At 42.8% G+C, this 21,661-nt stretch overlaps 2 protein-coding genes across 2 annotated transcripts; both read right to left on the reverse strand.

Moving 5' to 3' along the window:
• Positions 1–9,741: 9,741 nt before the first annotated feature.
• On the reverse strand, positions 9,742–15,184 carry LOC142776208 (uncharacterized). Its single transcript, XM_075879440.1, has 3 exons — positions 14,217–15,184; positions 12,946–13,077; positions 9,742–11,049 (listed from the first exon to the last, which is right to left on the reverse strand). Exons 1-3 carry the CDS (start codon positions 14,367–14,369, stop codon positions 10,768–10,770), a joined length of 567 nt encoding a protein of 188 aa, XP_075735555.1. The 5' UTR covers positions 14,370–15,184; the 3' UTR covers positions 9,742–10,767.
• A 1,024-nt stretch (positions 15,185–16,208) lies between these two features.
• Positions 16,209–21,286, reverse strand: LOC142776209 (uncharacterized). Its single transcript, XM_075879441.1, has 3 exons — positions 20,319–21,286; positions 19,044–19,175; positions 16,209–17,148 (listed from the first exon to the last, which is right to left on the reverse strand). The coding sequence occupies exons 1-3, from the start codon at positions 20,469–20,471 to the stop codon at positions 16,867–16,869; spliced, it is 567 nt and encodes a 188-aa protein (XP_075735556.1). The 5' UTR covers positions 20,472–21,286; the 3' UTR covers positions 16,209–16,866.
• Positions 21,287–21,661: the final 375 nt, after the last annotated feature.

A 21,661-nucleotide genomic window follows, 5' to 3' on the forward strand; every position in this document is an offset into this window, starting at 1 on the left:
CAAGGTGTTTACTGTTTCAAACTTGTCTTCAGCGGACCAGCAAAGCGATCTGCACCATGATTCGCGGCCCTTGTCAACTATAAATACACACATGGGCTTATTCCAATACGATAGAAATGTTTTACGGCATTTCCAGTGCACCAGCAGTGTTTCAAGCACTTATGAATGAGTTTCTGAAGGGACTAAGGGGCGTAGTTTGTTACCTTGACGACGTGCTTATCACAGACACTGGCTGCAACGAATGTCTGGTGCGTGTAGAAGTAGTCCTGCAGCATTTCGAGAAGCACGGTGTAAAAGTAACGTACGAAAGCGGAAATTTTTTGTGAAGTCCGTAATATATCTGGGTCACGTCATTGATGAGACAGGCATGCACCATTGCCTTGAAAAGGTGGTAACAACTAGAAAGAAACGCCAAACAAAAAGAAAGAAGAAAAAATATCGGTAAAGTTGGGAGGTTAACTAGACAAAGTCCAATTTGCTACCCTACACGGCGAAAGGGGAATGATGGATAAAAGGAAAGGGAGAGGAGGAGATACACATTGCACATAACACACACACCGCACACACAGTTCAGGTGTCACAGGCGGTCACACAGTGACATTGCCCTCAAGAATTGTAGATGTGCTCGTGTGGCTTTCTGGGCTGAAGTACGTGAAGGCCACGCTCCCAAGATATTCTGCAGAGTAAAGGGTCGATCATTCAGCCTCCTTAAGACACACTGGAGAGTCCGGCGATCTTCTTCACAGTCTGGACAATGGCACATGACATGTTCGAGAGTTTCTACACAATGGCAGTTATCACAGTTGGGGGAGTCAGCCATACCGAAGCGATGACTTAAGGAATTGGCGAAGGCAACGCCGACCCACAACCGATACAGCACTGTAGCGTTCCGTCGCGAAGTCTTTGATGGTAGCTGTAATTGAAGTAATGAAGCGAGGTTCTGTTGGTGTCGAGTGGAGATTGGTGGAAGATTCCAATGCATAAGTGTGGTATTATGCGCGATGCGACGAAGTTCTTTTGCGGCATTAATCCTTGACCCTAAGAGCCATCAACCCTATGAGCAGTGTGGGTGCTCTGTTATGGGCACAACGGGGAGTGTTGTCGGCGAGGTGGTTACCACCAATCCCTTAGTGACCAGGCAGCCATTGTAAGATTGTCATGTACTTTGTTAGTGGCGCGATGATAGATTTCATTGATTCGAGATGCCATCTGATGGTAGTCCCGCGTCGTAGACTTCACATACATTGAAGGACCGCCATAGAGTCCCAGAAGATAGCCCATTTAGCAGGGGATTCTCGCATAACAAATCTAATTGCGGCTAGGAGGGCGGCGAGCTCGGAGCCCGTGAATGTTGTCACGTGTGAAGTCTCAAACTTGACGGTGATTGACCGAGATGGTATCAAAAAAGCACCCGTCGAACTACCCAAGACTGAACCGTCCTTATAGATATGAGTTCGGTTTTCATAGGATATATGCAAAAGGTCCCATGAGATCTGCTTGAGAGTGCAGATGACAGGCTGGCCTTTTTGGTTATCCCCGGGACTTCAAGGTGTACAGGAGGGGCGGGGGGGCTTTGCAGGCACCACTCCGCGCAAAGTGGTATGGTTGAGGGTGAGAATCTCCAGGACATGGAATGCCGGTCAGCCGCCTCCACTCTGGAGAACTCTGCCTTCGGTCTTTCCAGTAGCAGGCCAGCAAGATGGTGGTTAGCAGTCTGAATATATGGCGAATGTGTGCCCAGAGTGTGTCGACAGTTCTATGGAACTAAAGGCCTATATTGGCATGATGACATTTTCTAGCCGAATATGTCATCTGAGCTAAGGTCGCTATAACAACTTTTTGAAAAAGAGCAACCTTGGGCATGATCAGAGGAGACTGAAAATGCTTTTCAGAAAAGCAACCAAAATGCTCACTCGAAATTGAGAGTTGACATTATATGACCCTGAAAAACCACTAGGTATGGTTTGTGAGGCAGCCCCATATGGGGTTTGAGCAGTTTTATTTCATGTTGTTTGCGGCCAAGAGAAGCCGATAGCATTCGCGTCGCGCACGCTAAGCAGCACCGACAAGGGCTACGCGCATATAGAAAAGGAGACGTTGGCCGTGGTGTTCGGGATAAAGCGCTTTCATAAATACGTCTATGAACGTGAGTTCACGCTTTCCTCCGATCACATACCGCTAGCTAGCCTGTTTGGCTGCAGACAAAGCCAATCCCACAAATGGTGGCCGTGCGCATGCGACGTTGGATGCTTTTACTGGCGGCTTATCAGTATACAAGTGGACTTTATAGAAAGGGTGTGCAAGTGGCTAACGCTTACACGTCATTACGATTGCCGCTTTTGAACGAAGCAAAGAAGAAAGACTATATTCTGCTTTTATTGCAATAGCAATTACATGGCCACTCTCGGGTCATTCACCGTATATATATATATATATATATATATATATATATATATATATATATATATATATATATATATATATATATATATATATATATATATATATATATATATATATATATATATATATATATAAGGTATTTTCTTTCTTCTCACGAACTGTAAACGATTGGAATAACCTGGATGTATCGCAAATGATAAACACAAATGCTATTGAACGTATATCTATTTATTGTTATCAACAATGTGACATTGATTAACCCTTCGTTCCATAGTTTTACTGTTACTCATCGAGTATTTAAAAAGTCTTATTGCTGTCTTCGATCTTGCATGTGTTTTATCTAATGTTCATGCGTGCGCATTATGTTCTCTGATACTACTTTTGCTTTGTTCTGATGTTGATTGATTTGTGGGGTTTAACGTCCCAAAACCACCATTTGATTATGAGAGACGCCGTAGTGGAGGGCTCCGGAAATTTTGACCACCTGGGGTTCTTTAACGTGCACCCACATCTGAGCACATGGGCCTACAACATTTCCGCCTCCATCGGAAATGCAGCCGCCGCAGCCGGGAATCGAACCCGCGACCTGTGGGTCAGCAGCCGAGTACCTTAGCCACTAGACCACCGTGGCTGGGCGCTTTGTTCTGATGTTATTATTATTCTTTTTTCCTTTTGTACTTTTAAACTTGTCTTATTTCGTTGTGGTTGCCTTTGCGAACCGGTGCCCTTGCGTACCTGGAGCAGCCGTGTTCTCTTACACCAGCGTTTTGTTAAGTTACGTGAGACCGGATCTAAATGAGTTGACTGCCAGCCTCACTTCGTATAACGTTGAAATTTGGCGCTATTACATTCATTGCTCCACCTTTTCGGTGAGACTGATTTTGTGCAATCAACCCTGCTACAGTCACGAACTGCAATTGACAACATGCGCACGAGTATACATAGCCCCCGAGAAAGTTTCTTGAGACACATCTATAGGTATCCAGCGGCTATGGAGGTTTTGCAGGTTCCGTACTGTTCATAAGTTATTTAAGCCTGATACGCAGGGGAAGGATTTAAAACCTGTGATACCGCATAAAACCGCATGCGTGCCACGTAATTCTCTTTACTGCGTTCTCACCTTCTCATGTATTTACGTCCAGCCAAAAATCAATACCGCAATCGCCTTTATGCACGTGTCTGCATGACTTACCGACCGTGTGCATTTTGCTTCGCCCACATACGTTGGCAAACGACTTTGCGCGTATTTCAAAATTTTAGGCTACAACAAAACAAGGTGTATCTATACTCCTGCCTACTTATACGTACGAGTGCTTGCATAGCCGCTCCTGTCGCGGGTGTTCTGCTACCCTCTTTAATGTATATCCACGCATGTACAGAAACTCGTCTACGTTGCTTTCAATCTAGCCACCACACTGGGAGGACTGTTTCTAACAAACGCAGAACAGCGCTTCACCTATCACCATAGTAGAGAAAATCCGCATCGCACGCTGTCGATTGGAAATTCATCGACTTGATACAATCGCCGCCAAGTGCTTCGCCATCCTCCAGTCACTGCCCACAGTGGTAATTTGCAGCATAAACGTATGCTCGTTGTCCGCGCACGCCGTCGATGTCTCACACAATCTGTGAGGTACCTCTACTGTGCTTCACGGAAACGTGGATGGACACTGCCATTGAACTGCCAGGGTGCAAGTGCATCAGCCTCACAAAACGGCAAACCAACCTAGCTGCTGGAGTCACCCTTTACGAACGCTTCGACGGGATAAAGCTTTTACCACACAGCGTTCCATATCAACTCAACTTGCTGCCCCAGGTGACTTGTGGTGATGCCTGTGCCGTCAAAACATTACAGGGCTTCATCGTCGAAACAGTCTACGTCACGCCGGGAACTTCATGGAACTACATCATTAAATTCTTGCTCCACCAGTTCAGTGTGGTGTTTCAAGAGGATGTACCGGTGATCGTCACAGGACACTTCAACGTGAATGTACTTCGATGTGAAAAAAAAAATGGATTGGGTTGTTTCTCGCTGCCGAACTTGGACTTCACCTCTTGTATGACGTCACACAGCCAGCTACACGCAGCAACACGTGTCTAGATATAATGTTCGGAAAGAGTGTGGTGCCACGAGTGCACTGTGCGCCTACACACTTCAGTGAGGTGGTTGTCGCTGTCATCGAGTGAACTGTGTTTCATTGATATTCACCAGAGTTTCTAGCGAATACTCTATTTGCTGCCTTTAATTCCTACACGTCATTAAGTACATTATTTCGCCATGTGGGTTTTGCATTACTACCGTTCCGAGAACACCAGACAGAGGGCCTCACCACATATAAATGTGCTCTACACACACAACAAGCAGGCACCGACGGCGACACACGACGTATAGCCATTAGTACGAGCATGCGATGCCCACGGGAGGGGCGTCACATCAACGCCGTCATTACGCATGGGCCTTGTTGAGGTCTTCTACTGTGGCTGTGCCGCAGAAATCTTGGTTTCTTAGCAAGCGCATGCTTACTACAAATAATATTGCTCCTAAAAATTCTGGCCTTGCTACGTAAAACATTCGAATATGTTGATATTGCATTCATTGCTTCGTCCTTTTGGCGAATGTGTGACTTTTTATAATCTAGTTCTCTGAGTGGACGTTTCAATTCGTTATTGGCCAATTTTGACTGAAGTGTTTTTGGAAAAAACAAGAACAGCTAGATGTGTCTCGCATTACCTTCAAACTTGGCCATTTTTCAATACCTGGGGCCTCGTCCGCAACGGTGGTGAATGGTTACGGAGCTTGAATGCTGGCTCGCAAGACATGGTTTCGATCCCGTCAGTGACGGTCGCATTTCGAGAGGTCCCTGTTCCGTGCGATATTAGTGTACGTTAGAGGGACACTAAGGTGGAACAATGGATTGGTAAAGATTGATAATTGGTACTCTGTGAACTTTAATGTCTTTAATTTCATCATCGTAGGTTTCTTTAATAGAGTAGAAAGTCAATGTCAATGTTTCACTTTTAAAGTTCGCGCCTAAAAGTCTGTACTTGAGGTCACAGATTCCAAAGCTCATTTTTCGCATTTTCACGAGAGTGGCTCAATGAAATTTCCCGAATCTTGGTATATATGCTCAATCTTCGGACCCCTCAAAGTGCAATGTACGTAATTTTCACTGAGTAGGAAATAAGTAAGAACTAGTAGATATTGTCGAAATACCTGACATCATGGCGTTTGGTACAGGAATTGCAAGGTGGCGTCGTCACCTGTATATTCTTTTCGCGCCTTTATTCACTTACCGGCTTCTTAAAGGCATGCGTGGTGATTTCAGAATTGTGAAAAAAGTAATTTACGAATGTGAGGGAAATTGGTTCTTTCTTTAACAGTACCTGTTAGCGTGCCAGGTTGCCGAAATTATGCGAAGACCTCCACTTAGGCGTCTTTCACGGCGTGACTCACTTTGGGAGGTCAAACTCCACATACCAAGCCGATTTCTGGACCTAGCTTATTTAAAAAAAAAGAGGAGACAAAAAAAACTTCCTCAAATGAGAAAGTAAAGGTACGATGGGCTGAGCCTGTTTTGAAGTGGGATAAGCGTAGAACGAAATTATTTAAAAAATACAGGAAGTTGGAATAAAAGCCATAATCCACTAATCTGTGGTGATATCTATAACTGAAAAGTGCGTGCGTTAAGTGTAGGTGAAGGTAAATATTTGGCAAGCATATGCAGAGTGCAGTTGAGTCAACAACCCGCATTCGTGAAAAAAAACGTACTCATAGAGAACCGGCAAATTGGCTATCAAATATAAAAAAAGAAAGCAAAGGAAGTTTTCAAATACGATAGGACATAGATTATGGAGAACAAATACGTACAGAATGTATGGGTAAGGCTTTATTTGAGGCCAGAGCTGACTGACTGTCGGCAAATCATACGTTAGTATTTACTCGCAATATTATAGGAGATTGCATCTTTGCGCTGCAGAAAAAAAATTCGGTGTCGGCTCTGCACGTTATAGTGGTGGATTGGTACATAAACATTCGTAATTAAAGCAACGCCCACTTTTAAGCAGAGTTGTGCGTGATAGTTGAAGGCACCGTTAACTGCTTAGAGGCCGAAAGGAGAATATGAGGACAGGGTACTAGTCGAAAAAAAAGCAGATAAAACACAAACCTTTAGTCGTTAGAAATAGATAACTGTAAAATATGAATACTGAGGCTTTGAATGTATAGGTAATACTAGAGAGATTGATAAGATGCTAAACTGCGATAGACGTGTTAGAGCCTGATTAATTCAATCCGTCTAGATAACCGTTTAACGCAGCCCCGTTTCCAAGAGGATGTCATCAAGAGTCATTATCGTCAATCATCATCAGGAAACCAAATCTAGTATACGCACGCAGCCATGACAGGAACTAGCTGCTGCCGTATTCAGTAGAACTCGCAGACCACCAAGCTGTCACTCAGCTTTTAGCTTCGTAGTTAGTGCTGTTACGGTGAGCATTACGTTGACCGTTGATGCGACGCAAGCTCGCAGACATGGTTGGAGTGTTTGAGAATATATTGCACATGCAGCAGCAGGAACTACACAAACGCCGCAGAGCTGGCGCGTGACACTAGCACATATTTCAACCCATAATTCACTCCTAGTGCGGCTCCTCCTAAGAAAAAAAAAGCAAGGAATAGAATGACCATATAGCACAATCCGACACTCTCCAGGCGAGCCATTCACTTCATGCACGCAACTGAAGCAACAAACGCGAGCGGCATTCCTACCGCAACTCTGGCGATGTAAAAACGGGGGGGGGGGGGGGGGCTCGGCGTTGAATATTGTACAGAGTTATAAGGAGTGCGATTAGTTGGAAGATATCGGCGCGTCCGAGTTGCCCACTGGATAGAGCCAGAAAACGCGGGCGAGTTGTACACTGCCTTGGAATCGACCCAGAAGTGATCTATTGCAGGTTGTAGCCGAGCAGGGCAGGGTGCACTACACTGGAAAGACCGCATTTGAGTACACGGAAACGGGTCGTGCCGTGACCCCAGTTCTGCCGCAGTGTTTCCCATTCTAGTTTTTGAGGAGGAACAGGCGGCGTATAAACTGTCTCGCTGTGTATAGCTAGAACACTACGCAATTCTTTCGGTTAACGAGTTCACGGCCACGTAAATACATCGCTGTCATCGAATAATTCTATGCGAATATGAAGTGGCACAACCTTCTCTAAGAGACAGGGGCTTTTGCACATCGAATGATGTTAAGTTATGGAAGACATGTGTTTGCGCACAAATTACAGAGAAGAATAAAACAAATGAAGGCGGAGGCAGGCTTTACTTAAACTATTCAAATTCTGAGAATGGTTGTACATACATCCTATTGTCACTCTTGAGCATACCGCATTATATGAATAAGATTAAGGCCTTGGTTATGCGCTATAGTTTCCGTTAATTTTTATGAAGGCTTCCTGGCCACATTCAGAAGAAACTTGTCGGCCTCTGTCGAGAATTGTGTTTCTCGAAAACCCCTGTCTTGGCCTCTTTTTTTTTTGGGGGGGGGGAGGGGGGGTCACCGTTTTTTTTGTGTGTGCTAATTTGTCTCCTCTGCAATATACGACCAAACGTCCCTACAATTAATTCTTCTAACATACAGCAGGCTGACAACATAAAAAGATATCCACGCGGTCCTTTATGCATTAGTCTAAAACAAGTCGAAGATGAGAGCCATTTTCTTCTTTTGTTTCTCAGTCAACGGATTGATTCTACCTCGCCCCCATCCAAAGTATGTCTTCCCCTAACGCGGTTTTGAACTGTCTTCAAGATGGCAGGTATTGGAAGCTTTCTGCAGCTATGCCTACTTTCAGATGGCCTCCGTGATCGGTGCATCTTTGGCGAAGGGACGGTGTCTAGTGAGGGCGTAATCATGTGACATCACACATTTTGGTGATCTAGGACGTCATGATGACCTTATGGGGACGTCATCACACGGTGATGGTTTTCTGTATCACTCGCGTTGACGCCGCCGAAGTCAACGATCAACTTCCTTGTTTAATAGGACATGAAAGCCTTTCGCTTCAATAAGGAGCAGCATACTATTGTGCCGAACACTAAGCGATTGTGAGTAATGAGTACCATGCAATTGTGAATTACTTAAGCAATGAAGCTGCTGGCTGTAGTACGTGGGTTGATAAAAGAAATATAACTTCGCTTGTTCTGTTTGTTCCAAAATGGATGCACTCGCGGGAGTGCAAAATCAGCGCCAAAATTACGAGATGGTTTTGTATTATTAAGATTGCTCAGTGTTGACTCGTTGATAGAGTTTGTCATACCTATTATACTCTCGGGGATAAGATCTGTCTTTTTTATCCTGTATGGCTGAACTGGGCTTGTGCGTTTTACTGTGCGAATGCGAATTTGAATTGCGCACTTAGGCCACTTGCGAACAGTCTTACCACATTCATGTTATCTTGTCACCGTTACTATCTTCCTTACCATCAACACCATCTCTCTGCCTCTTTTTTTACAACTATTCCCTTTCACCAATGCTGAGCAGCAGTTCACAAGGTTCATTCAGGCCGAGTTCGTCACTTTTGTGCCACTAAATGTTCTTCCTTTCTTGATGAACGCTCTCACTTCTTTTCTTTTTTTTTTTAAGATTCGACCATATGAAGCTTTATTGTTTATTTTACGGCATATGTTGCCTACCAAGAGATAAGAAGCAGCCGGTGCCACCATGATGGCACCATCCTCTCCTCTTTCATCATTTTATTTAAAAAATGAAAAAAAAAAACATATGCAGTGTCATCCACACTTTTAAATGAAAGTATTATAATTATGGCATGAAATAGCAAAATTTGTGAGTGAAAAGAACTAGAATAGCTACGTTTGAGCGTGAATCAAATCCAATATCTATGCTCCGCCGCGTTGGGCGTTCGACTGCTAACCCGAAGGTCACAGAATCGAATCTCGGTTGCGGCGTCTGCATTTTCGATGCACAGTAAATTTTTTTACACCCTTAAGGGTGTAAACTGGCTTGTCGCCAGAGGAACACCCTATGGGTGTTTTCAGATACACCCTACTGAAAGGGTGTTATGTGAACACCTTAGACGAAGGGTGTCGAGCAAAATGAAAATTGGGGTGTTAGGGTGTTTTGAACTGGAACACCCTTTTTCAAGGGTGTTGGAAAAGTGTGCACCCTCTGCTATATCGATAGGCGTGCGCTGCAGTGTTCCGCTTCAGGGCAGGGTGAAGTCAATATATATGTGCACGAATATCCATGGCTATATATCGACTTCCACAGAGCACTAACGGGTATGCACGGCACATGTATGCACGGCACATGCTAATATATACACAGTAAATTTTTTTACACCCTTAAGGGTGTAAACTGGCTTGTCGCCAGAGGAACACCCTATGGGTGTTTTCAGATACACCCTACTGAAAGGGTGTTATGTGAACACCTTAGACGAAGGGTGTCGAGCAAAATGAAAATTGGGGTGTTAGGGTGTTTTGAACTGGAACACCCTTTTTCAAGGGTGTTGGAAAAGTGTGCACCCTCTGCTATATCGATAGGCGTGCGCTGCAGTGTTCCGCTTCAGGGCAGGGTGAAGTCAATATATATGTGCACGAATATCCATGGCTATATATCGACTTCCACAGAGCACTAACGGGTATGCACGGCACATGTATGCACGGCACATGCTAATATATATAGTACTCAAAGCAGTGTGCCTGTCTATTACAGGATGCAGAGAATACACATATTTCAGCAACTTAATTTGCAGTTAAACCTGGCATGGCTAAATCAAGGTTCAGTCTTACCAAGTTAAAAATATTGTGCATATATAAAAACAACAGTGCTATGTAGATGCGCATCGCTCTCACTTTTAAAGAAATCTGTTTTTGATGCATTCTAGAAATAAATATGGATTTGTGCAGACTAAATATCAAGAACAAGTACCACAAGGCAGTTTTTCTCTAAATTATTTACATTTATTGCAAAATTTTACACATGCTTCTTGCAATGTGCCTTATATCATAATGGCCCACATAATCTAATCTGACCATAACCAAGGCAGTGTAATGTTATCTAGATTAGCAAACAAGCAGCAAAAACTATTGCACAATAGTTCTGTCTTGCAGGAATGTAATATGGTAATAACTAAAAAGTTCAATGACCATGGGTTATTTGACAGCATCTGTGCCCGGCTATGCAAAAGGAGAAACATGCACGACTTGTGAAGCGAATGCAAAATAAATTAATGCGGCACTAAAAACGGCAATAATAATCAATAAATTTTCAATCACTAATACAATCAAACATAAAAAATATGCAGTAAGGCAAATGTGCAAGAACATTACCATATGGCATTATCATATGACTATGTGGATTTTACGACAATGTTTAAGAACTTCGCAACAACAGATCTTGGTGTTGTCTTTTCGAGCTCAAGAAAAAATCTTTCGAGGACGACAAGGGTGTTGAACGCTTTACAAGCATATTGAACATTGAACAACCAGTTTGCACACATAATTGCGACAAGTCCTTCCTCTGCATTAGTCACTTGAAAACACTTTGTCTGGTCTACCATCAGCCAGAAAAACTCTGCATCTTCAAGGACGGCCCCATTATAAGATACACATGGCGTTGCTGGCATGTCGTCCTGTATAGGCAAAGTGAAAATGCATAAGACTTCACTGAGTGGCTTACTTCAAATTCTGTACAGTTTAAAAAACAGGTTTAGAGCACTTTAAAAGACACAACTTGTGTTTTAGCATTACAGATGTGATATCTATCATTAACAACAATTTCAATGTGTGCAGCATAACTATGGTTTAACTGGGAGATTAAAACAATATAATGCATCTGACAAAATGAACTCCGCTGCACGCCATCGGCAGTGTTGTTCAATGGTACTTCGCTAGCTGTTGGTGAGTAGTGAGTAATAACATAGCAAGGGCAACTTAATAAGCTGTATTTCGTAAAGTTGCAGTGTTACGATAATTGAGAGCTCCATCTTTTATTACTTTGGTCAGTAAATGTACTAGATATTGCTTATAGCATGGAGATATTTAAATACACGCCAGTCTTTCACAACACATTCTAGAAACTGTAAACCTATTGCTATAGCTCACACTGCCATCATTTATTATATTACTGTAAGCCCTCGCGGGCAGTTTCAGGGGTGGGAATGCACAATATACAATATTGAGATACAATGCATAGCATAGAGGGCAGCGGCAAGTTGGTATTCATACATCGCAATGACGAGGTGGTAGGTATTTTACAATAATAACGGCAGAGCTGGTTTAAGCTTTTCATTGCACCTGGTAGTGCAAGCAAAAATCGGCATTTCCATGAACTGGTACACGCTCTCTCGTACTATTTATGCACTGTGCACAAGAAAACTGCAATGAAACTTTTCCCCTGTCTAAGAATAAACCTCTGGCGCAGACACTTTGCCATTTCTTTTTGCAGAGAAGTGAAATGTTTTTTTAGCCTTTTTATATTTTCAGAACGGAAAATATCAGGACCACCCATCTTAGACAAATGATAAGCTGTCTACTTGGGTATTTTAAGATGTTTGCAGACTTTTTACGACCAGATTCTGCTTTGGCGCACCATTCCATTTAAGTTTCACCATTTCCGCTCCACGGGTCATTTCGGTATTATGCTGTGCTTCGTGCCGGCCAGGTGCGATTACTTATGATTTCCCACTAGAACTTTGATATATACGGCACTAAAGCCCAAAATTAAAATGCTAATTGAACAGTTTTAAATTTGTCACGTGGTCGTCATTTTAGCTGCAGAAAGTTATTTTCGCTTCGCCATCTAGTTTGTGCGAAAACGACAGGAACCAGCGTATCATAGACTTTTTATTTTAAAAAAACTGCAATGGTTAAAAAAAGGCACCCTCCTAAAATTGCGTGAGTGCACGCAAGTTTGTGTCGCACGCAAAAAAAAAAAACATAACCAGGGCCTTGCATGCCAGCGTGCGAAAAGCGCAGATAATAAAACAATTTCTTCAATACAATTTTTTTAATTTAAATAATACTTCAAATAAAATACTTCAAAATTTATTAATTCATTCCCTGCTATTCCACAACACCGATTTCACCCGCACCTTCCGCGAAGAAACACTGCGCTTGACTCAGGTCCCCCTGCTTTGCTGCTAACAATCACACTTCCTCTTTCACCCACAGCATACGTGTCCCTAGCCGTAAGTAATATTCCAACAAAATGTACTCAAATCAACATAAGTTGGTAAAACTTAAAAAGCAGCTAGATCGTAACATCCGCAAAGGATTTGTACCATATTCGATAACTAATCTAGAGAAGAGCATCAGGCGTTAGGACTTAACATCGGACTTCTAGAATGACATCAGCTGATAACAAACTCAGACATTTCGTGCCGTTTTGCTCTCGCTGCCAAAAATCACTCGCGCCAACAGTTGCAACTGATCATCAAAACTAAATAACTGATAATTTAAATATTTATAAAAGAGCATTTAATCTTAATAATATTAAACAATAAGAACGTAAAACTCAGAAAATTTACCTGTGACGATGAACATGACGGCGCTTCATTCCCGCTACTTTCTTGCTGTGCCATAAGAACGATTTTCGACATATCGGGTATGCTGTCTTCAGTAGCGAGGTCGACAAGTTGATTGAACAGAGGATCCATTACCTGCAAACCAACCCCGTATATTGTCAATGAACTGAAAAAGATGTATGAGGGTTTGTTCGCTACTGTATGTTCCTAGATCGCGAAGACACGGCTCAGCTGCCAGCACGCATGGCCTGTTGGAGACACGGCCTCCGGAATGCCTTGCGCGCACACACACACACACACACACACACACACACACACACACACACACACACACACACACACACACACACACACACACACACACGCGCGCGCGCACGCGCACACAAACACGCACGCAGGTACGCATAGGCATCTTTACTCGAAATAAATTTTCGACTAATCCCCTCACTATGCAATTCTCCTCACGTACACTTGAGACAACTCCACAACTCGCATCATACACGCTATATATGTTAATTCAACAATACAAAACACTCGAGAGCGCTCCAACTTACAATACACTCTAGATCGACGATAACACAGGTTTGTGTACGATAAGAACAAAAGTGACATTCTTGAAAATATTAAAGCAAGCGCCTCACTACGTTCTCATGCTTTATTTGTGCATTCTATGAAAAGTGGTGTGCGCTGCCAACCGTTCAAAATCAACGAACTTTGTTGAAGCGAGTGTAGTTCAGCCGCATGCTCAGCGAACTAAGTTCAAAAGTGCACGGCGAACTCGTTCGGCCACATCGCAGCCGATGTTATCTCGAGTATCAACACGTTTTTTTTTTGTTGTGGTGTGTGGGAGGGGTGAGTTAAATTACATCAAGGAGAGGTTAATGCGGTCAGAACGTGAACACAAGGCTTGCGACCATTGACAAGCCTTCAGTGAGGCCTAGCTACGATGTCGATACGCGAAACATGTAGTTGCCTTTCGACATACTGTCAATTCGGGCACGCGTACACATGTATGAGGCAGACAATAAAAACGCATGAGTTGTAAAATAATACAAAAACTTGCACGCTTAGTTTTCCTCTTAGCAACACTGTTTCGGCAAACCGGACCCCACTAACAATAGTACAGAAGCGCACATCCCCAGCCTTTAAATACGAAACTACGCAAACTCGCAGCAAAAATAAAAAAATAAAAACGGGCCTCAGCTTTCAACGACGATTAAAAGCACTTATCGCTCTCAACAAATACACAGTTGAACAAATAAGCAGTCACTTACCTGAAAGTTGCTGCAAGACAGTTGAACTTGCGACCCAAGGACAGGACATGTGGCAATCGCATGTTTGAGGGCGACCACGGAACCTTCTTCCAAGTGGTACGTCCGCTTTATCTGAATGTGCGGTACAGTCAGCAGACAACGGATCGGCGGCATCTCGGATGACGCAGCGCACAAAATTGACGTTCCAAAGTCCTCAGCGCGAGTGAAGAAAATGCACGCCAAATACTATTCAAACGCTTCAGCACTCTGCGAACGGCGCAGATAGTCACGTTTTCAACGGCGCAGTTATCAAAATGGCGCGCACTCACGAGTACTGACGGAGGAGTGAAAGCTTGCGGGTGTGGAAAGAGATGCCGAGAAAGTGCGGAAGCATCACACCTTCTATATGCAATGGTATCTCCCTCCGCGCTCGCTTCTCTACGTTGAATTTGAGGGGGCGGAGAGGGACAGGGGGTAAACCATGCTTACATGGACACGACCTCTCTGACGCGTTTGCTGCTGGAGTCGTCACTTGCAAGCGAACGTAACCTTCCAAAGACGCTGCCACTCTTTCTCTCTCGTCTCCTTACATCTTTCATCCCCTCTTCCCGAAGGCGCTGTGCCCTGCCACGGCCGCCGGAGAAAGAAGTAAAAAAGAAGGGCCAGCAGCCGTCGTCGTGCTAACAGCGCTCCCGAAAGGAAGTGGTAATGGCGGCGTCTCCTTCTTGATCAAGCACATCCTATATTCGAGTAACGCGTGAGAACGGCGTGCGCTCGTCGTGGCTGTTGAATTTGAGCCTTTTGAACTTTCCGGAATGTCGTTTGAGTGTCGTTTGTAGAAAAATTATTTCAAAAGTACCTCTCCTTCTTTCGATACCAAATTTGTTCCACATGTAAATATAAAAATATTTACACACATGTTGAACCTTTGCGAGTGTGTGTTCATTTTTTGTGCATTTTCTTGATTGTTCTTGTACAGTTTTCTGCGAAGCAAAAAGTGTATATCAAGATCTTTTCATATGAAAATAAAGATATTACAAAAAATAACGTTGTGACAATGGCTTTATAAAGGATTTCCTTGTTTGTGTGGTGTCGATGACACCATAATCTTAAAAAATGCAGTACAACATACACTTTGCTCCACTCAAGTCTTTTTAATATGTAAGCATGGATGCATTTAATACTCGTGCCACACGGGCAGAAAAAATGGCATTTATCTCCTACAATGCTTTCAGATTGAAGGCCATTCGCGTGGTGCCACATCACGGATGAACGAAATCGCAATCGCCCAAATGCCGTTCGTCCTCTAATGTCATCGCCAGGACTCATTTGATTGAGAAATATAAAACGACATTTGATTCGACTAGAAGGAAACTTTTCGCGTATCTTATTTACACCAATCACTCAAACAACTGCTTAAAACTTCTCTTCAGCTGGTATATATGCAATGTAAAATAAATGCGCCAGGCGCCATTTCCTTTTTATGCTGTGGATCTGACTAGCTTTGGCTTAAGTTGCCATGGTTGGTTGCAACGTCGTGAAAGAAACTAATGAACGAAAGCTAACGGCAGTGTAATATGCTTATTTATTCTTTCAATTATCACTGGATGTGTATGAAGCTTGTAAACGCTTGTTTATTTTTTATTGCTATATATACTCACCCAATGCTCACTAGGAAGGTGGTGCGATCGAAATCATCAAGTCAAATGTCATTCGCTTTGGACATAACAGCAACGCCGAGAAAAAATGTCATTCGGGAACTGAGTGCACGTGTCTTCGCTATATATACCGAATGTCATTTTCTGTGCCCGTGTGGCACGGGTACACCCTTAAGTCCTTCCCTTAACACCCTTCATCTTGTTCAACAACACCCTTTTTGCCTGTACACCCTTCTTGTAGGGTGTTCCGAAAGAAAAAAGGGTGTGAAATTTTGAAAAAAGGGTGTAAATTGCGATAACACCCTTTTTACACCTATAAGGGTGTAAAAAATTTTACTGTGTATAGTACTCAAAGCAGTGTGCCTGTCTATTACAGGATGCAGAGAATACACATATTTCAGCAACTTAATTTGCAGTTAAACCTGGCATGGCTAAATCAAGGTTCAGTCTTACCAAGTTAAAAATATTGTGCATATATAAAAACAACAGTGCTATGTAGATGCGCATCGCTCTCACTTTTAAAGAAATCTGTTTTTGATGCATTCTAGAAATAAATATGGATTTGTGCAGACTAAATATCAAGAACAAGTACCACAAGGCAGTTTTTCTCTAAATTATTTACATTTATTGCAAAATTTTACACATGCTTCTTGCAATGTGCCTTATATCATAATGGCCCACATAATCTAATCTGACCATAACCAAGGCAGTGTAATGTTATCTAGATTAGCAAACAAGCAGCAAAAACTATTGCACAATAGTTCTGTCTTGCAGGAATGTAATATGGTAATAACTAAAAAGTTCAATGACCATGGGTTATTTGACAGCATCTGTGCCCGGCTATGCAAAAGGAGAAACATGCACGACTTGTGAAGCGAATGCAAAATAAATTAATGCGGCACTAAAAACGGCAATAATAATCAATAAATTTTCAATCACTAATACAATCAAACATAAAAAATATGCAGTAAGGCAAATGTGCAAGAACATTACCATATGGCATTATCATATGACTATGTGGATTTTACGACAATGTTTAAGAACTTCGCAACAACAGATCTTGGTGTTGTCTTTTCGAGCTCAAGAAAAAATCTTTCGAGGACGACAAGGGTGTTGAACGCTTTACAAGCATATTGAACATTGAACAACCAGTTTGCACACATAATTGCGACAAGTCCTTCCTCTGCATTAGTCACTTGAAAACACTTTGTCTGGTCTACCATCAGCCAGAAAAACTCTGCATCTTCAAGGACGGCCCCATTATAAGATACACATGGCGTTGCTGGCATGTCGTCCTGTATAGGCAAAGTGAAAATGCATAAGACTTCACTGAGTGGCTTACTTCAAATTCTGTACAGTTTAAAAAACAGGTTTAGAGCACTTTAAAAGACACAACTTGTGTTTTAGCATTACAGATGTGATATCTATCATTAACAACAATTTCAATGTGTGCAGCATAACTATGGTTTAACTGGGAGATTAAAACAATATAATGCATCTGACAAAATGAACTCCGCTGCACGCCATCGGCAGTGTTGTTCAATGGTACTTCGCTAGCTGTTGGTGAGTAGTGAGTAATAACATAGCAAGGGCAACTTAATAAGCTGTATTTCGTAAAGTTGCAGTGTTACGATAATTGAGAGCTCCATCTTTTATTACTTTGGTCAGTAAATGTACTAGATATTGCTTATAGCATGGAGATATTTAAATACACGCCAGTCTTTCACAACACATTCTAGAAACTGTAAACCTATTGCTATAGCTCACACTGCCATCATTTATTATATTACTGTAAGCCCTCGCGGGCAGTTTCAGGGGTGGGAATGCACAATATACAATATTGAGATACAATGCATAGCATAGAGGGCAGCGGCAAGTTGGTATTCATACATCGCAATGACGAGGTGGTAGGTATTTTACAATAATAACGGCAGAGCTGGTTTAAGCTTTTCATTGCACCTGGTAGTGCAAGCAAAAATCGGCATTTCCATGAACTGGTACACGCTCTCTCGTACTATTTATGCACTGTGCACAAGAAAACTGCAATGAAACTTTTCCCCTGTCTAAGAATAAACCTCTGGCGCAGACACTTTGCCATTTCTTTTTGCAGAGAAGTGAAATGTTTTTTAGCCTTTTTATATTTTCAGAACGGAAAATATCAGGACCACCCATCTTAGACAAATGATAAGCTGTCTACTTGGGTATTTTAAGATGTTTGCAGACTTTTTACGACCAGATTCTGCTTTGGCGCACCATTCCATTTAAGTTTCACCATTTCCGCTCCACGGGTCATTTCGGTATTATGCTGTGCTTCGTGCCGGCCAGGTGCGATTACTTATGATTTCCCACTAGAACTTTGATATATACGGCACTAAAGCCCAAAATTAAAATGCTAATTGAACAGTTTTAAATTTGTCACGTGGTCGTCATTTTAGCTGCAGAAAGTTATTTTCGCTTCGCCATCTAGTTTGTGCGAAAACGACAGGAACCAGCGTATCATAGACTTTTTATTTTAAAAAAACTGCAATGGTTAAAAAAAGGCACCCTCCTAAAATTGCGTGAGTGCACGCAAGTTTGTGTCGCACGCAAAAAAAAAAAACATAACCAGGGCCTTGCATGCCAGCGTGCGAAAAGCGCAGATAATAAAACAATTTCTTCAATACAATTTTTTTAATTTAAATAATACTTCAAATAAAATACTTCAAAATTTATTAATTCATTCCCTGCTATTCCACAACACCGATTTCACCCGCACCTTCCGCGAAGAAACACTGCGCTTGACTCAGGTCCCCCTGCTTTGCTGCTAACAATCACACTTCCTCTTTCACCCACAGCATACGTGTCCCTAGCCGTAAGTAATATTCCAACAAAATGTACTCAAATCAACATAAGTTGGTAAAACTTAAAAAGCAGCTAGATCGTAACATCCGCAAAGGATTTGTACCATATTCGATAACTAATCTAGAGAAGAGCATCAGGCGTTAGGACTTAACATCGGACTTCTAGAATGACATCAGCTGATAACAAACTCAGACATTTCGTGCCGTTTTGCTCTCGCTGCCAAAAATCACTCGCGCCAACAGTTGCAACTGATCATCAAAACTAAATAACTGATAATTTAAATATTTATAAAAGAGCATTTAATCTTAATAATATTAAACAATAAGAACGTAAAACTCAGAAAATTTACCTGTGACGATGAACATGACGGCGCTTCATTCCCGCTACTTTCTTGCTGTGCCATAAGAACGATTTTCGACATATCGGGTATGCTGTCTTCAGTAGCGAGGTCGACAAGTTGATTGAACAGAGGATCCATTACCTGCAAACCAACCCCGTATATTGTCAATGAACTGAAAAAGATGTATGAGGGTTTGTTCGCTACTGTATGTTCCTAGATCGCGAAGACACGGCTCAGCTGCCAGCACGCATGGCCTGTTGGAGACACGGCCTCCGGAATGCCTTGCGCACACACACACACACACACACACACACACACACACACACACACACACACACACACACACACACACACACACACACACACACACACACGCGCGCGCGCACGCGCACACAAACACGCACGCAGGTACGCATAGGCATCTTTACTCGAAATAAATTTTCGACTAATCCCCTCACTATGCAATTCTCCTCACGTACACTTGAGACAACTCCACAACTCGCATCATACACGCTATATATGTTAATTCAACAATACAAAACACTCGAGAGCGCTCCAACTTACAATACACTCTAGATCGACGATAACACAGGTTTGTGTACGATAAGAACAAAAGTGACATTCTTGAAAATATTAAAGCAAGCGCCTCACTACGTTCTCATGCTTTATTTGTGCATTCTATGAAAAGTGGTGTGCGCTGCCAACCGTTCAAAATCAACGAACTTTGTTGAAGCGAGTGTAGTTCAGCCGCATGCTCAGCGAACTAAGTTCAAAAGTGCACGGCGAACTCGTTCGGCCACATCGCAGCCGATGTTATCTCGAGTATCAACACGTTTTTTTTTTGTTGTGGTGTGTGGGAGGGGTGAGTTAAATTACATCAAGGAGAGGTTAATGCGGTCAGAACGTGAACACAAGGCTTGCGACCATTGACAAGCCTTCAGTGAGGCCTAGCTACGATGTCGATACGCGAAACATGTAGTTGCCTTTCGACATACTGTCAATTCGGGCACGCGTACACGTGTATGAGGCAGACAATAAAAACGCATGAGTTGTAAAATAATACAAAAACTTGCACGCTTAGTTTTCCTCTTAGCAACACTGTTTCGGCAAACCGGACCCCACTAACAATAGTACAGAAGCGCACATCCCCAGCCTTTAAATACGAAACTACGCAAACTCGCAGCAAAAATAAAAAAATAAAAACGGGCCTCAGCTTTCAACGACGATTAAAAGCACTTATCGCTCTCAACAAATACACAGTTGAACAAATAAGCAGTCACTTACCTGAAAGTTGCTGCAAGACAGTTGAACTTGCGACCCAAGGACAGGACATGTGGCAATCGCATGTTTGAGGGCGACCACGGAACCTTCTTCCAAGTGGTACGTCCGCTTTATCTGAATGTGCGGTACAGTCAGCAGACAACGGATCGGCGGCATCTCGGATGACGCAGCGCACAAAATTGACGTTCCAAAGTCCTCAGCGCGAGTGAAGAAAATGCACGCCAAATACTATTCAAACGCTTCAGCACTCTGCGAACGGCGCAGATAGTCACGTTTTCAACGGCGCAGTTATCAAAATGGCGCGCACTCACGAGTACTGACGGAGGAGTGAAAGCTTGCGGGTGTGGAAAGAGATGCCGAGAAAGTGCGGAAGCATCACACCTTCTATATGCAATGGTATCTCCCTCCGCGCTCGCTTCTCTACGTTGAATTTGAGGGGGCGGAGAGGGACAGGGGGTAAACCATGCTTACATGGACACGACCTCTCTGACGCGTTTGCTGCTGGAGTCGTCACTTGCAAGCGAACGTAACCTTCCAAAGACGCTGCCACTCTTTCTCTCTCGTCTCCTTACATCTTTCATCCCCTCTTCCCGAAGGCGCTGTGCCCTGCCACGGCCGCCGGAGAAAGAAGTAAAAAAGAAGGGCCAGCAGCCGTCGTCGTGCTAACAGCGCTCCCGAAAGGAAGTGGTAATGGCGGCGTCTCCTTCTTGATCAAGCACATCCTATATTCGAGTAACGCGTGAGAACGGCGTGCGCTCGTCGTGGCTGTTGAATTTGAGCCTTTTGAACTTTCCGGAATGTCGTTTGAGTGTCGTTTGTAGAAAAATTATTTCAAAAGTACCTCTCCTTCTTTCGATACCAAATTTGTTCCACATGTAAATATAAAAATATTTACACACATGTTGAACCTTTGCGAGTGTGTGTTCATTTTTTGTGCATTTTCTTGATTGTTCTTGTACAGTTTTCTGCGAAGCAAAAAGTGTATATCAAGATCTTTTCATATGAAAATAAAGATATTACAAAAAATAACGTTGTGACAATGGCTTTATAAAGGATTTCCTTGTTTGTGTGGTGTCGATGACACCATAATCTTAAAAAATGCAGTACAACATACACTTTGCTCCACTCAAGTCTTTTTAATATGTAAGCATGGATGCATTTAATACTCGTGCCACACGGGCAGAAAAAATGGCATTTATCTCCTACAATGCTTTCAGATTGAAGGCCATTCGCGTGGTGCCACATCACGGATGAACGAAATCGCAATCGCCCAAATGCCGTTCGTCCTCTAATGTCATCGCCAGGACTCATTTGATTGAGAAATATAAAACGACATTTGATTCGAC

The sequence above is a fragment of the Rhipicephalus microplus genome, chromosome X, assembly GCF_043290135.1.
Source record: "Rhipicephalus microplus isolate Deutch F79 chromosome X, USDA_Rmic, whole genome shotgun sequence".
Lineage (NCBI taxonomy): Eukaryota > Metazoa > Arthropoda > Arachnida > Ixodida > Ixodidae > Rhipicephalus > Rhipicephalus microplus.